The sequence below is a fragment of the Watersipora subatra genome, chromosome 4, assembly GCF_963576615.1.
Source record: "Watersipora subatra chromosome 4, tzWatSuba1.1, whole genome shotgun sequence".
Lineage (NCBI taxonomy): Eukaryota > Metazoa > Bryozoa > Gymnolaemata > Cheilostomatida > Watersiporidae > Watersipora > Watersipora subatra.
The window spans coordinates 32,988,991-33,007,424 of NC_088711.1; the positions used below are offsets into that span (position 1 = coordinate 32,988,991).

Consider the following 18,434-nt stretch of genomic DNA (forward strand, 5'->3'; position numbering starts at 1 on the left):
AGCCAATGTTTTTAAACTAATGCTCAATACACTCCAAGCAAGCTGGTTTTGTTGTCAGGTTTGTTGTTTCAATCACAATTTTTCTATGTATATTTTCACAGCTTCATTACCTTTTGAATTTTCTTCTACCTGCCTTTAGTTCGCATCATATAACCCTATCGGAACAGAAAGTTTGATCAGCGAATTTAAATTTGCGAAACTAACTTTGTAGCAACATTGCTTATGCACTATTCATTTTTTGTCCAAGGAAGCTCGTCCAGTGTTTTATTGACAAAATTGACTCACTCTGTGATTAATGGCTCATTCAGACGGTTTTTGGTATATTTTGTGGATGCATCTTTATGTGAAGTAGCTCAGTTATTAATTTGTGTACAATTACTATTGCTTGGTAGCAGCATGTCATTCGATTTCTGGTGAACAGCATCACAAGTACTACATCCTTGATTTATTTAAGATAGCTTAGCAAGTGGTTGGTTGAACATGAGAATTCTATTACAGCGTTATTGTCATAATTGTGTATGGATGTTCTAAACTTACTGTTTTTATAGAAAGGAAACAAAGCATTGGTGCTTACATACCAGTTTTAAAAGCGTTTGATTCAAGTTGTAGTAGAACTGATTTTGCTGTTCAACTTTATTTGTTCCTTGTAGGTACCCAAGAAAATGGCAGTCAATGTGTTTAGTACAAGCGCCACAGCTGAAAATTTGAGCCGTCATGATATGCTTGCTTGGGTGAACAACACGTTAGAATCTAACTTCGGCAAGATAGAGCAACTCTGTACAGGTAGCGTTTTTATGTAGTCTTTTAGTAGGGTGTTTCATTCTTAGAAATGCGCGCTGCTCTTAGTGGAACACAGTTCAGCAGTTACAAGTTCTAATCTTTACAACTGCATCTAAACCACTGCCGTACAGGTATATTTCCGATCTGTTTTGAGGTGTTTGAAAATTTGGGTAACGGAAAGAGTAAGAAATTTAAAATACATTGTTTCTCGTTGAAAACGGTAGCTTTTATCTTGTGCAGCCGTACCTCGACATACGACCTTAATGTGCTTTGAGAATGAAGCTTGTATGTCAATTCACTTATATCTCAAAGCAATGATTCTATTGTAAGATAAATAAATGCAAATTAATTCGTTCTCATCCAATAAGAAAGCGCCTAAATTTGGATATCGTGTTTAAAAGATGTTTTTGAGTTGTTCCAATTCACCACCCGTGCTCACAGAGTAGCAAATACTTATCTAGTGGTTATGGTCTGCAAGAAAATATAACATTATGTATAGTACTATATGGGGTTCTTGCCATTGAGACAGGCGGTGTGAGAGAGACTTGACAGCAACACGTTCGATATGCTGCACTTTTGTAATGCTATGTAACATAACATGAACTTTTTAAATTTAGTTTAAAGGTTGACTTGCAACAAAATTCACATTGCAGTTATTTGGTATCAAAAGGTTCACCATGCCTTACTCTGCTGTGTTGTAGGTACAAAATATTTAGAAATGTGATTAGGCTACAAGCTCTTAAAAGCGCAAAAACGAACAATTAATCGCAGCCAGCACGAAAACGCCGTATTTTAAAATCTCTTTATTTCGATGACGTACTCAAACATGGTGGTTTTTGTTTTGACACGTGAAATTAAAGGCCAATAAAAGGCTCAATATAGAACGTCTCGTAGCACTAGTTTGTGACAAACACTTCATCTTCTACCGGAAAGCCCGTATCGAATATAGTTGCTCGCTACTTTAAAGTTTTGTTTCAGCCTGGTCTAATCATCTAGTCGTAATCTGATCATGTGACCCATACTTCCTGCCAAATGGGGCAAACAATTTCTGCATCTTTCTGCATCTGCAATTTTTTGACTATCACAGGTGACCAACAGGCACTCCTTCGAGTTAAGGTTAAAAAATTATATGAATTTTTACGGTAGGTTTTGAGATATCAGTGCTCAATGTGACAGCATTACAATGAAGATGAAATAGACGCATAAGGACAATAGACATGGTTTTATTGAATGCGCGAAGTATATTTGTGAAAATATTTCGACGAATGAGGTTGTATGAAAGTGTAAAAAGAAGACATCGTGTTCAACTATGTCCAATTTGAGCGGTTTTGGAAAGGGATTCCAATTGATGACGTTTTTTGTGATGGCCGCTATTAATTGTTCGTTTTTTAGCTTTTAAGAGCTCGTAATCACATTTCCACATATTTCGTACCTACAACACAGCAGACTAAGACATGATGAATCTTTTGATACCAAAGAACTGTAATGTGAATTATTTTGCAAGTAAATTTTTAAATTAAATTATCTTATGAAACACCAACATAAGATAAATTTTTAATCTTACACTAAATTTAATTCTAATTATGTCTTCGTTTTCAGTGTTATTAACTTCTGGCTTGGCTTGTTTTGCCTTGCTTTCATTTTCGCTTTCAGCTGACTTTTTAAGTCTTTTTGTAAATTGGTCGGACGAGAAAAACCGAGCGATGCCGTTCTTGTAAGTGAGCCTCTCGCATACTCAGCCACCTAATGACCTCATTGAGAACCCTCTCGTGCGCTCATATCTCAAATTTGTCTCGTATCTCAAAGCAAAACCTTGAAATTAACAAAAGTCAAAATTTTGGTCGTATCTCCAATTTCTCATATGTTGGGACACTCGTATGTCGAGGTATTACGGTATATATGACTAGCTTGATGCTGTTATAAACTCTTTATTCACTATAGCTAAAGAGAACAGCAGACAACTTCTGCGCTGCCTGCTGTTCATAATGCCTCTAGTTTGGATTTTGTGGATCTGAGTCTTCAGAGAGTATTTTACTGAAAGGAATTAGTAAAGCAATTGGTAGCCTTGAGGGAATGACTTAGTTGGCATAGACTTCATGTAACATTATATTGTTTGATAGCAATCCGATACCATTTAATAAACCCGCAGCATACAATTAGTTCTACTATTATACCATTGCGCTGCCAAGGCATCATTGTGTGTTTAGTTTATGTAGTTTATCAGCCATTAGAATAATTTGCTGGCGCTGGGCCTTATCTTAATTGTGAAGATAAAAACGTCAGACGAAAGCTGTGATTTTATTAAGCTAGTACTTTTGCGTGAGCACAAATTTGCGCTAATCCTACTCATGCGTAGCCAGTAGGCTTTATAAATATCCAATGTCAGGTTTGAATTCTAATTGAGGCAATTTTAGGTGGATGCTTGAAATGATTGCTTGTGAACATAGCAAGACTGGTTAACAGTCATCTTCTCTAACGTATTTTGTTTCGCTCACATTTTGAGAATTACTTCACTATTATTCTAAGGCATGTATTCCTGACAGCACACATTCACCCCGCTTTGACAGTTTATTTTGAACACAGCCATTTTTTGTCACAAAACCTCTTAGGATATGATTATGTGCTCATGTCCTCCTCCGATCACAAAATTAGTTTTAAGTAAAATTTTCTCTGACTAGTGGGATTTATGGGTGTGATATTACTGTGGATAGGATTTACATTTTTAAGCTATGAGTTGCCAAAGATACAACTCACCAAAAGTATTTGGACTTTTTGTGTTGTGTTTACTATTATCTGCTTGTTCATGTTTCTATTCAAGGCCTGGTCCTACCGTATTTCTTTTAATAACTTGGCTGTGAAAGAGATTGGGTCTGCCTATTGTAGCTAGTTCATGGCTTCATTGTAGAAATTAAGTTGCAGTCTCGCCTCTGTTATGAATAGATAGCGGGTAGACACAGGCACTACTAGCCAGCCTGATTTGGAGCTTTCGTCATAATGAATGCTGATAATTTTGGGATGGGTTTATATCATTGCTAGGTGAATAAGTTTTCACGCGTGTTAGAGGAGGTTCTAACTACAAGAAGGGTAGCAAGTGACATTTTGGTCAGCGATAAGTGAGCTGTTATACCTGCCAGGGCTAATCGCGTTCTTTGTTGTGTTCTAGGTGCTGCCTATTGTCAGTTCATGCACATGCTGTTCCCAGGTAGGGGCAATATATCTTTATACGTATTCATACAAGTGCCTAATAATGTTGAAGTAGTGTTTTGAAACAGAATCATATATGGTGGAGCTGCCAAGTAATAGTCTGTGAGAACTTATGCAGGCATCATCTAAAAGGGCTCGTTCCACATTGCTTGTGCAAAGAGCCCTTTCTACATGAATAGATGGATATAATATTTATTAATATAATATATTTATTATTACCGGTCAATGAGGCTTGGAACAAGTTCGACCATGAGACAAAAAAAAATAGTAAAGTAATTTATATTGAAAGAGACACCCCTTCTTTGCATAACATTGTTCTATAATGTAAATTGACAAGGTGGTGGTGTTTAGTATAAAATGTGGTAGTTTTTTGGGGAAGTAGAAATTTAAGGAATAATTTGACATTCCACATATTCTCTGCATTTAGCTTGCCAAACTTTATAACAGACCTACTTTGAGAACTGCATGAATTCTATTTTTACTGAGTTCACGTACTTTTGTATGGATACAATATATACTGTAAAACCTCTATTTAAATGCCATGGTGCTTTATTTTTCAACCCTTCACCTACAGCGGCGTTTCATTAGACGTGGCGTTCAAATAAAGGGTGACGCTGTATTTTTTTACCCTTTTATAGTGGCGTTCTATTAGAAGTGGCGCTCAAATAAAGATGGTGTTCCAATAGATGTTTTACAGTAATGTAAGCGACATCTCGTATACTTCATATTGTTATAGGCAGCGTCTCGTATACTTGATATTGTATGCTGCGTCTTGTATATTTGAATATTTTTGTAGGCAGCGTCTTATATACTTGAATATTCTTGTAGGCAGCATCTTGTTAAAAAAAGTCAAATTTCAAACAAAACTCGAGCATGAGTACATCAGCAACTTCAAAGTCCTGCAGGAATCTTTCAAGAAAATGCAGGTGGATAAGGTATGGTCTGTTTGTCTCGGTATTACATGCATCTTTGCAATGCCTGTTGAAAGTTGCAGTAGGCGCTCCTACAACGTAAATAATCCGTTCCAGGAATGTTTACTTCATAGGAAATTTACGTTATTACGACGAGTAAAATAGCCTACATGTAAATTTCCAAACTTTCCAAATTCACCTATCTGTCCATACAAAAAGATTTTTAACTAGACTTAACTTTTGAATTTGTGGGCTGTACCGTAACTGCAGTATTATTGGTTTGCATTGACAAATTTTCTCTTGTTTTCTGATCAACTTCACTGGTTTTATAGACCATAATTGCAGTAATTTTACAGTAAGTTGGAGTGAAGAGCGCACATTTTCGATGATCATTTAGAACGAAAGATTTGCTTATTTTTACTAAGCAGCAAAGTCTATTCTGCAAGGTAAAACTGACAACAAATATTAATATTATAATTAAAAAAACCAAAGAAATTCTACTATAAACAGTTAGGATAAAAAATAACTTTCGACAATACTCCCAACTCATGGCATGCTTATTGGTAGGCCGACGCTGTAACGCCTATGAACAATTGTGCAGCTACCTATTCTCTGTTTTGTCGACACATCTGACGATCTATCATGACGACCTACAATGTCGTAAAAGTTTATATATACATTTATTCGATATGACGCTATACCACATCGTTTTTTTTCTCCCAAGTGCAGCAAAATAGGTTATTATTAAAATTGAATTTAGAACTCACCCGACTTGACTATCCGTTATAGGAGGTATACGTTATAGGAGGAGTAAGTTATAGGAGGTGTACGTTATAGGAGGTATACGTTATAGGAGGTATACGTTATAGGAGGTATACGTTATAGGAGGTGTAAGTTATAGGAGGTGTAAGTTATAGGAGGTGTAAGTTATAGGAGGTGTAAGTTATAGGAGGTATACGTTATAGGAGGTATACGTTATAGGAGGTGTAAGTTATAGGAGGTGTACGTTATAGGAGGTATACGTTATAGGAGGTATACGTTATAGGAGGTATACGTTATAGGAGGTATACGTTATAGGAGGTATACGTTATAGGAGGTATACGTTATAGGACGTGTAAGTTATAGGAGGTGTAAGTTATAGGAGGTGTAAGTTATAGGAGGTATACGTTATAGGAGGTATACGTTATAGGAGGTGTAAGTTATAGGAGGTGTAAGTTATAGGAGGTGTACGTTATAGGAGGTATACGTTATAGGAGGTATACGTTATAGGAGGTATACGTTATAGGAATGGCTGTTGTATGTCTCAGTCCGCTCAATTTCCTTGGTTGGTGGCAGTGGACTTAGCTGTTTTATATTAAGATCATTCTTTGTGGTTGCATCTGCTTGAGAACTCTGCACTGTTGTTGAAGTTGGTACAGCTAGTTTTCTCAAATTGAATGTTGGATGATTAATAATTGCAATTTTAGTTCTATATGTGACTGAAGACTAGCTAATTAGCTATTAGCTAGCAAGTCGCTAGAACTGATTATGATGAAGTAGACTTGGAGGTGGTGAAGTTTGGCTTAGTTCCAGCCAGTCAGTATTGATTATGTAATCACTTACATCTTATATACTTATAGGTTTTGTAATCTTACTATCAGAGTTCAGATAACCTAAATTTGTTAACTATGGTATCTCAAGTTTATATTAATTTGCAATGTTAGAAACCTAGTATTCAGTTCGCTGGCCTTGCAAGATGTTTTGTTCTGATAGCCATCAAACTTTCAGCAACAGTTATTTTGACTGGTTACTTTTATTATTGTATTTGTATTATTATTGTGTTTACATATCTTTTTAAGATCTTAAAAGATTAATCGTTTGACGAACTTGTAACCGTTCATATCAACGTAATCGCCAATAATTTGCCATTCTTGTTGATGAGAATCTTGATGTATGTTTTTGTCATATGGTGCACATGATGTTGCTATATGTACTCCTTGGGGGTACATGTAGCAGCAGCATGCTTTACATGCTGTTGCTATATGTACTCATTGGGGGTACATGTAGCAGCAGCATGCTTTACATGCTGTTGCTATATGTACTCATTGGGGGTGCATGTAGCAGCAGCATGCTTTACATGCTGTTGCTACATGTACTCCTTGGAGGTGACTCCTTGGGGGAGCATGTAGCAACAGCTGAAGCATGCCGTTGCTACATGTACCCCCGAGGAGTCACCTCCAAGGAGTACATGTAGCAATGGCATGCTTCATATGCTGTTGCTACATGCTCGGGTAATAAAAAGGTTTTTGCCCAGGAGAATTATTTTTTCTCTAACATATAGGGGCGAGTGGGGTACATTGCAACACAGGACACTTGAAACATAGGGGCGAGTGGGGTACATTGCAACACTCCGGACACTCGAAACACTCCTCAAATTTCTTGCTTGTTTATATTATTTTAAATTCTTGCTTCACTAATTAAAGAGTGAAGTAAAAGACCATAAGATGACCTTCTCAGTCATCTTATGAGATATCCTAATCTTAATCCTAATCTTAATCTCATGAAATAAGCAGAACAGCAATTTAGGTGAGCCATGATCTGTAAAATTTAATGGTAATTTTTTTCCCTTTTATTTTTACATCAAAATATAGAAAATTGCATATTTTTGTACATCATCCCATGTTAACAAAAGTCAGTGGAGGCAGCTGTAGACATTGCACCCACCAACACAATGCACCCACTAACTTCATGATGTTACATCATCCTGAGTTGGGATGAACATTTTGGTTACTCAGTGTCATGTGGGGCATGTTGTATGGGGAAAGTTGCGACAATTTTTAATGATAGGAATAGAGGGGCAAGTTGCAACATATCGCAATTTGCCCGTTCATTCTTGTAGAGGGAACAGCTCGAGTAGCATTGACACTGGCGTTTGATACAAACCTTGATGACGTAGCTAAAAGTTAATCCTCACGATGAGCATCTACATTTCTGGACAATATTGATATCATGACTGCAAATACTAATATATAGAAAGAAAAGTTTCATCTTTATATAAACATTAGCTGTACTACCCAGCATTGCTCCGATAATAAAAAAAGTCTTTGGACAGAAAATTGATTTGTATTTAACATATTATTACAACATTTGTCATTCTAACTTTCAAACTACGTATCATGAGAAAAGTGTTTTGTGTAGTTTGAATAAATTAAGAGGGAAAATACAAACAACTGTAAAGGTTTTCAAACTTTGTCAAACAACTGTAACTTTCAAACGTCATATATCATGAGAAAAATGTTTTGTGCAAGGCAAATAAATTTAAAAAAAATAAAACAACTATCAGGGGGTTCAAATGTAAATGTAAAATAATTAGCAAGTAATAGCTAAATAAGTCTGTTTTGCTATGATTACAATAAAACATGATTCGGTTATGATGCAATTAATACGAACTGAGAAAACAAAATAAAAACTCTGAATATGCTGAAATAATAAAGACAATTCGTGCATAGAAATGTGTGTGTATAAAAAAGGTTACTGTTCTAGCAAAACTTTGAATACGACAATACTAGTACCTCTCGATACTGGTACAACTGTAAAAATGAGATATTGTACTCTCTTTGTCTGACAGAATGGAGAGAGAATGTTGAGGCTCTTCCTACAGAGATAATACAATTGTCCGCGTGAAAATAATTGGCCTTGACTGCGATTTTTAACAATTGAACCTTACAAAAAGCTGAAAATAGAAGGTCAAGAAAACACGAAAAAGCATCGTGTTTCCAAGAGTTAATAGAATTCATAGAGTTTCAAATAATACATCATTTAGCCTGTGTATATGTATATGATATATGATAGTGTCTTTGGTCAACACGCCTTGTATAGCTCAGTGGTATAGAGCTTGAATTGAAAACTTGTGGTTGTAATCTTGCATCTACTAGTATCAGTTATTCTTTGCTCTCATATATTAACATGTATATACCGTATATAGATTTAAATTCTCTTATTTCGTCTATAAATTCTTTATAACTTTTGAAGTTTATGATATCTTTGATCATTACCCTTTGTAATTGTATAGCTCAGTGGTAGAGAGCTTGAATTGAAAACTCGTGGTTGCAATCTTTGTGAGTTCGAATCCATCATAATGCAAATTTTAAATTAAAAGATCTTAATAACTATAGCTGGACATATAAAGACAAACCTGGAGAGATATATAGATGTACAGTCAAACATGGATAGCTCGAACACATGGTTAATTCGAACATTTCCTTTGGTCTGTTCCCACGTAATGATAAATTGCTATAGATAACTCGAACTCAACACTGTTAATTCGAACTGTTTTTTTGCCCAACGGCTACCGAAACGGTTGTTATCGCTTTAGAAAATCACTTTATTCAAAGCCATAGAGGTAAACTTCATCTTTTCGTAATTCATAAGCGTCGTTATTACCACCATCGGCAAAATATTTTTGTCAACGACTTTTCTAAAGGTTTGGTGAAATTTGATTTATACTGCTATACGATGAGTAGCACGGGCTAGCCGGGTCACGCGCGCAAGGATTTTCGCCACGCACATACAAAACAAAAATCGCATGTTGTTTTTGTTTTGTATGTGAGTGGCGAAAATCCTTGAGTGCGTGACCCGGCTAGCCCGTGATGAATAGTTTTCCGACGTTGATTCCGTGTTAAATCAACGTCGGAATGTTGAATGTTTAAAACGTCTTAAAAATTGTTGTAATTAAACTTTAACGTTGTCTGAGCTACAAAAAACTATTCATCGTTTGACCTAAACACAGAATACGTGTGTACATTCAATAAGTATCTATTAAAAAAACATGAGTGATATAGAATGTACGTAAAACCTCGTAAAACTTCTAATTGAACTGCCTCGGAGTGTTGCTCTTAACGAATCCCAGGTAAAGTAAGATAATCTTTGCATAAATTTCAAGAAAAAATGGCAAAATTGATCGTGGGTAAAACCCCAAAAGAAAAAAATGTCTTTTCTTTTGAGCATTTCAACAACGATCAAGTTTTGCCAATGTCAATCTGAAAAACGTCCTGGCAATAACATCACCTCAAACAACAAACCAATCTCAAGTGATAGAAAAATCTCTATACTTTTTCATAAAAACGTTTTAAACTTTACATTAGAAGCATTTAATTTGAAACAAGCCATTTGTGCTTTTGATTTATATTATAGTTTGTATATGTACATGTATCTACTAATAAATAAGTAAATATATGGACTTGTGACAGTGCTCTGATAACTTGAACGCTCTGATAATTCGAACACTTTTGCTCGGTCCCTTGAAGTTCGAGTTACCCATGTTTGACTGTATATAGGTTTTGTTTTACTGTGGAAGTTTGTTTGTTGTGATTGTTGTACAGGGTGTTTCAAAGTTCATAACAAACTCGTTTAAAGTTTTTCTTTCTCAGATAGTTGGTGGAAATTTGAATTGTTTGGCTGAAAATAAATTCAAGAAAACACAATTTTAAAACTAAAATTTACTATCAAAATCAAAGATGTTTTAACGTGCCCCCTTACCGGAGCACGTTAACACACAAATTATCCAATTAGTACTTTTGTGATATTTTTCAAAGTATGCAACCCGTAGATTTAACATTTGGCATACAAATCGAAAATATTTCTGCATCCTCTGATTATCTACATTGTATTCCAATATTTTCGATAAACGTTATACTCAAAAAATGCATTTTTTTGCAACGTGCCCCACACCCCCCCTTACAATATTTTTTCTGTTTGTGCAGTTCAAATAAATTTAAAAAAAAATGAAACAACTGTAAAATATGTTCATATTTGAAATAATTAGCAAGTAATGGTTAGATAAAGCCTTTTTCGCTACAATGATTACAACGAAAAATGATTTGATACTTATACAATTAATACGGATTTCGAAAACAAAATAAAAATCTTGCATATGTTGAATACAACACAATAATACAACAATACGCTAATTTTGGATACAATGATACTAGTACCTCACGATACTGGTAACAAACGTAAAAATGAAATATCAGTTTTTGGTGTTTATAGATTTTAGCGATTAACCTTAGGAAAAACCGAAAATTAAAGCGTGTAACAGCGCATTTGGCAATTGAAACAGCAATTTGAAAATGACAAATTAAAAAAAGGTATTGGTTGCAAGGCTTTAAAAAACTTTTGAAAGAAAAATAATTGCAAAAGGTAATATTAATTAATAATAACAAGTACATACTTAGCTTGATAAGGATAGATAAGATAATTATTAACGACAAAGATGGCGTAATGTAGTTGATTAGCTCACTTGTCTGCAGACCTGCATGTATGTTGCGAGTTCAAATCCAGTGCAAAGCAGATTTTTTGTTCCTAAAACTTTATCGCTATAGCTGGACAGAAGAATGACAGACAGACAAACATTGAGATTTATATATAAATTAATATCCTTCAAGTTAATACTGGTTCTATGTTGTGCACTTTAGGTCTGAGCTTTCTTTTACTACATTTAAAGCACATCTGGTGTAGGAGGTGCTATTCCTTTATAATATATCCATTGGCACCGGTACCACAATGTCATTAGACCTGGTTTTTTATCGAACTGGGACCTTTAGGTTAAATCTTCAAGCTGTAGGAGTGGAATAAAATGACAATTAAACTCGAGTTCTGTTTCACCTGACCTAACCAGAACAGTATAGTCAAATTTTTAAATGTGAAGTTAATCTTTTTCTGAATACATTCTGTTTTTTTTAGTTTGTCCCTGAACATGAGAATTAATAATAAATATTTCGGGTAATTACATATTATATATTGCATTACGGAAAATTAAATCTGAGGACTTGAATGTATGTAAAAGCTACATAGATTAATAGTCTCTCTCTTGCAGTCAACTGATGTGGCTAAGACTGTTTGCAATTTTGGCTTGCATACGATCGTAGATCTCCGCTCAGTTTGCGAACTAGCGGTGGCTTGTCACGAGTTTGTATCCATCTGCTTCCTTTTCAAATTCCTCTCAGCTACATCTTTATAGCAGTGTCTATGTGTTTTTTATTTTGAGAAATAAACGGCATGACTCACTCTGACTTGGTCTACGCATCGTTTGTTTTATTATCTTTTTATTTCTTTCAGCTATTTTTTAATTTCACGTACATCACAATGTTATGAGAATTTTCAGATGTCATACGGTGAAAATTAATTGATATGTCGAGGGAAGTATTTTCACAAATTTAATGTTGTGTGTTGACTTGTGTGTTGTAAGTTTGACTGTACGAGCAGGACTGCCCTTTTTAGCTGATCGATTAAATTTTTTCCCTTTTGTTTACAAACTTTTTCTGACCTATAATTTTTTACTGTTACAGACAAACTACTGCATTACGAAAATGCAAGTATTTGTCCATTAAATGTTTGCAAACCGCTTTTCCATTTGTTCCGCTTTTATCACCTTTCTAACTAGGTGTTGGTTTCTGCTATTCGCAGGTGGCGCCTGTAGACAAGTTAGTAAAAGGCAAATTTCAGGACAATTTTGAATTTGTTCAATGGTTTCGGAAGTTCTTTGATGCCAACTATCAGGGTCAAGAATATAATGCTCTCGCGGAGAGAGGAGGTGTCAGCCTTGGGGGTGATGGAAAGGGTGGGTTAGCGAGTAGATCACCGGCAGCTCGCACCCCTCACAAACAAACCAGACCTGCCCCTTCACAAACTAGTAGGTTTTACAGTTGCAAATATTTTCTATTTTGAAGATAGTGGTGAATTTTGTCAGTAAATGATAATTCAATGTATGTGATATTAAGGTAACATGGCTGCAAGATGATAGTGCAATGTATATGATAGGAAGGTAACATGGCTACAAGATGATAGTGCAATGTATATGATAGGAAGGTAACATGGCTACAAGATGATAGTGCAATGTATATGATAGGAAGGTAACATGGCTACAAGATGATAGTGCAATGTATATGATAGGAAGGTAACATGGCTAAAAGATAATAATTCAATGTATATGGTTTCACCATTAACTTCTGTAACATTATTTAAGGTCGTCCAGTTCCAAAGGCTGCTGTAGCCCCAGCTCCAAGGGCTGCCCCTGGTGGAGGTGTAGGTAGAAGTGATGCCCGAGTAGCCGAACTCGATGCACAGGTGCGATTTGCACTCTATTTTAATGTTTCCATTTTTCAAATCGGGAAGAAGATAAATCCTTTTTATTGATCTAGCATTTGTTGAGAGATTTAATTAGTTTTATTAATAAGATTCTGGTGATTAATAAGATTAACAAGTCTGATGCTCGCTTCAGCTACAAGAGATGAAGGCGACGGTTGAGGGTCTGGAAAGGGAAAGAGATTTCTACTTTGGCAAGTTAAGAGACATCGAAGTTCTCTGTCAGGAGCATGAAGACGAGCCTGTCAACCCCGTACTGCAGAGCATCCTTGAGATTCTTTATGCTACAGAGGTAGGTTTTGCTAGGCTTGTGACAAAAACACTATTCAGACAGTCTCACGTTCGGATTGTCAAATTTATTTTTCCTGGTCTTCTTGAATCAATATTATTATCTGTCAAACTAATACTTGCTGTTCGCATGCAAATGAAAGTCAGTTTCCAACGAACTAATCTACTCAGCTATAAAGATGCTGCGAGTTATTTACAATATTTACAATATCAAACACAAACTCACTTTGGATACTATCATGTTATGTGATATTTTGTGATGTAAATTGTCAGCAAAAATGAGATGATGTATAAAGCTAAACTCATCTTACAATGAGTTTTGTGTTGCCTCTTCGAAGAATTCTTCTGTATAATCCTGCCTGCCAATTTCGCTGAAAAACATTAAACTTTTGTATAATTTTAGATCCAAATCTCTTAGTATGTCACTAGTGGTGACAAGATCCTGATGCATGCAAGATAAGACAGAATAGCGGATGTTGCTTTTGTAAAATGTGTTGTTTCTAAATGTACTGGTTGAATTCTCAGCATTGCACGGGTATTAAAAAAGGGTTTTTGAGTAACTTATGACTTTGTTTGAATTCATGAATATATATACATCTAGCACAGAGTAGCGCAAAGTGCATGATAGATACAAAGTGCAAGTGCAAGTAGATGCAAAGTGCAAGTAGATACAAACTGTATGAATTAGAGTAACTGAAGCCAGTCGAAATCTTTACTATAATAAGAGCTGTGTCCTTCCGACTGAGCGTTAAGAAAAAATATTGCCCCTCACGGGAATCGAACTGCACAGCTGAGATGCACGGATGTTGAAGCACATCAATTATATCAGTACTGTTTCAGCTTATTAAGGTTTTTCAATATCTTGGCTTTCAAATGAGCCATTATTTGACATGGTGAGACAGACATTGGTTGGTGTTTATAGGATTTCCCCAGAGCTCTACCACAGAAATGTTTAATGGTATAAACTCGCAAATTATGACATCACAATTTTCATATTCGGTGTTGTGTGCTCTTACCGCTTATTTATCAACTACGATAAATGCGCTAGTGGCAGGCGAAGGTAGGACAACTCCAGAGAACCAATGAAGATAACAAAATAATCAGTGTCATTAGCTCTCCATGTACAGATTATTTTTTATGATAAATAGCTCAGATTCCAAGCACCATACTATGTTTTCCCGATGATATTATGCACTAGTCCTTTCTTTTTATTGTGATGTTGAGGGGCACAACTGAGGCTAATTAATTTCAAGTCTTGCGTTATCTCGTGAGAGTGCAATTTACATATAGTCCTAGGGCCACGCCACTGCAGGTCACAATTTAATCGATGTGATTTCATTACCTTTATTTACGACAGTATAGCTATTGAAGCATAATCAAGTGATAATAACGTATTTATTGAAGCGTAATGATGTGATAATAATTACTATAAATGTTTAAAATGAACGAAAGGATGAAAAAAGCAAACTCTGACAATCACCCGAAATCTATTAACCCAGAACATAAGTTTGTATTGGTCGGGCGTTAGCACGATCCCCGGACATTGTTGATTATCTAGAATCTTAGTTTATTATTAGCGCTCTCTTGGTTTGAGAGGATCGATTGTCACAGAAAAGTGCAGCCTCAATGGCAGCGAAAGGGATCGACGACCTAAGGCTAAATGATAATTATGATATCACATTGTGGGAACCGCAACCAAGTGTTTTTTTTATTGCAGGACATACTTTCATAGTTCTATTATTCTTTGTGTATTGAATATAGGCTCATTCGAAAGCCAATACTCTGAAGTACTGAAATATATATGATAAAAGTACACATGTAATTGATGTGCTTTAAGCCAAGTGCATTATCACTAATCATGCAGCCACCTTGCCACGGCTTGGAATAACTGTGCTTATAAGTGTTACACATCATGATCTCTCACACTCACAGCGCAGCGGACTGCAATCGTTGATTTTGGGGGCGTCTGGTCACGTATTTTTCTTGTAGCTGGCTTCTAGTAGTTCAAGCGTTGTAGCCAATCGCTATAAATTTTACATCCGACAGGCAAAGAAACCCTTAGATTCGTTCATATATATACACATACATATATCTCATATATCATATATATATATATATATATCTCTCAAAGTCCGTTGTTAGATATGTCCAGCTATAGCTATTAAAATCTAGGAATGAAAAATCCGCTTCGTGCTGGATTTGATTTTGGAACCTCTCATCGACTAGGCGATAATCTAACCAATTAATCTATGCGAGATGCAATGGATTCAATAGGCGATATGAGTCGTTATGTGTGTTAAAATACATTATGTTGGTTAAAATACGCATAGCACTCTGCGTTAAGGTCCAAACACACCAGGCGATTTTATCGCGAATGTCATGAGGAGGGCGGAGATATCGCTAGCGTGTGCCTAAACAAACTTGAGCGATTCACTAGCAAACGATATAATGGCACGCTCACAAACTGCCAATAAAATTCCGTATCATTAGTTTCTTTGGAGCTGTTAATAAATTTAAGTAAGTCAATATGGCGCCGTCTAGGCGACAATGTAAACAACTTCCGCTTTCGTTATTAAACTTATCTCATTTTCACGGATTGTACACTGCCTACACTACAAAAAGGCATAAGAAAAAATGATTATTGTATTTTCAACTGTAATATTTTACAATTGTTGTATATATTTTATCTTGTAGTAGTTTTTTATATTTAATATATTAAATATTTACCATTCTCAAAATGGTCAACCTGCGCAACGATTGACGGCAAATTTTGGTTTTCTACTCGGATTTTTTTGTAATTTCGGTTTGTTATGGTGTACAGGACTGGGAGTGCTTTTATTAAATTTATGAACAATTCAGTGTTTGTTCTGAAGGTATTTCAATCGTAATAAAATAGCAAATTGTCGCTGCTGTACGTTGGTGAACATCGATGAGAGATAATTACCCGCCATAAAGTTGCATTCTGGTACAAACCAACCAATCGAAATGCATCTCGCTAGCGATAAAGTTGTGTAGAGAAAGTTTAGCGTTATCGCTCTGCATGAGCTGGCTGAGCGAATTCTAGCACAGAGTAGCGCCACGCAGCGCGATATCGTTCTAAATATCGCCTAGTGTGTTTTTACCTTTACGCAAAGTCACTAAAGCCTGCTCTTATTAGTAATTTTAGCAATATGGATAGTAGCTTACACAGTGTAGTCATTGGCAATGTACCAGGCTAATGGGCTAGTGGCAGGTAACTAAATTACCTGCCACTGTTTATAAGCTGTTTTTAATACTCGCGCAATGCCGAGCATTCATCTAGTATTCTATATGGAATAGCATTCTACTGTTCAAGTAGAGGCGGTGTTCAAATAGACGTGTTACAGTATTTGTGTATTTCTATTGTATTTTGTTATGAGAACCTTAGCTTCAATACGTTCAGCTGCCTTTGACATTTCTAGTCAACCAAGAATCAAAGGTGTTTAGAGTCTGATTTTATACATGCTATTTTCATCCCATTCCTGAACTTGTGAGTGTAAGGCTGTGGGAATGAAACAAGGGTTGTTTTCAATTTCTGTGGTTGTTGCTGACATGTCGACATACCCTGAAAATCAGTTTCACCTAGGATAATTATACGACTAAAAAGTTAATTAGACGATCTAATGTTTGTGCTGAGAAGATAAACCTTTCTATATACACCCAGGTCGTCACCCTTCAATTGAAGGTCGTCAACCTTCAAGTGATTGATGATGCTGCTCATCCTTCCTTTAGTTTTCATAAAAAGCAATGCACCAGCATATCACAGTAATGTTCGCCTTAAAAGAGATTTTTTATAATTTTTTAAAAATTTAAATCGTGGTGTTAATATAGTATGATCTAAAGCTCACAGTTTGAAATCGAACAGAGGATAAGACTCGCTCATTGCAATTTGTTTTTTATAACACGTACCGCAATACATGAACGATCAGAAGCAGAGAATAAATTCAGAGTCATTCCTTGTGATAAAATAGAAAATTTCAAAGTTCTTGAGACTTTATAATAGGTATAGTCCCGAAATAGGTCTATTCAGTTTTAAGCAACCTTACTATTCAACTACTTGATAAAACTACGATTGTTGTCATATAGATTTGCTCTATGTAAATCAGCATCATGTGTTTGGTAAGAATCATACTCCTCCCATAAACATTAAGAACAATACTAATTTCATAAAAATATAACAAATAACTTGCAGCAAATCTATTCAATTAGCTGATTATTTTAGTGCTAGAAATATTTCCATTTCTTTTTGTAGGAAGGCTTTTCTGTGCCAGAGGAAGAGGCAAATGGAGCGGAGGAGGAATACTGACTTAGACTTAGCTATTGCTATTAACTTATCTTACTGCATTATTTTGAGCTGCTCACGTTACAGTCTGTGACATCACATCCCGCTATCTTCATCCTCTTGTCTTGCGCCATAGTTTGCTGTTTTTACTAGGACTCTGACTTGTTAATGCGTGATGAGATGCTATACCATTGTGATGTAATACATTGTATATTGTGTCATTGTGGTGTCTTTTCGAATAGTTATTCATATTTTCTAAGATTGATTTGTCTTCAGTGAGATGTAGTTTATTAAAGGTTTCATTTGTGTATTGACTGGCTGATTGGCTGTTTGTATCTACGCTAGGCTTTTTTTCTACCCACTGCGATGTGACATGGTTTATAGTAACACCTTTTGCACATGTTTGTGTGGGGCTGTTGTTAAGCATAGGTGTTAATTATTTCTCTTACATTCAAACGAATTTCCTTTTTGTACACTGAATGTGATGCTTTTATATTTTGGATACAGTTCCTTATCACTATATTACTAGATGTACTCTCATTCATGGAAGTCGCATGCATCATTATCATTAATTGCTTTCCTGGTCACGTGATCCAACATCAGTTCTTTTCAATCAAATACACACAAGACTTACAAATCGTTTGCAGTCTTTGTAGGTGTTTTTCTATGACATTAGCCATTGTTTTTTACATTGTGCAGGTAATGTGCACCGTGCTATTGTTTAACTTTATCCCCTCCCCTTTTTAGAGCAATTTGATCTTGTTGGTTGGCCTGCTTAGCATGTGGTTATTCAGAAAACTCGCAATAGTTTGAAATGGTTGAGAATTGAA

The 18,434-nt window shown here is 35.7% G+C and overlaps 1 protein-coding gene across 1 annotated transcript; it reads left to right on the forward strand.

Moving 5' to 3' along the window:
* The first annotated feature begins 650 nt into the window (after positions 1–650).
* Positions 651–18,241, forward strand: LOC137395233 (microtubule-associated protein RP/EB family member 1-like). Its single transcript, XM_068082080.1, has 7 exons — positions 651–783; positions 3,944–3,982; positions 4,813–4,919; positions 12,339–12,564; positions 12,898–12,998; positions 13,153–13,308; positions 17,575–18,241. The coding sequence occupies exons 1-7, from the start codon at positions 663–665 to the stop codon at positions 17,626–17,628; spliced, it is 804 nt and encodes a 267-aa protein (XP_067938181.1). The 5' UTR covers positions 651–662; the 3' UTR covers positions 17,629–18,241.
* The last annotated feature ends 193 nt before the right edge of the window (positions 18,242–18,434 follow it).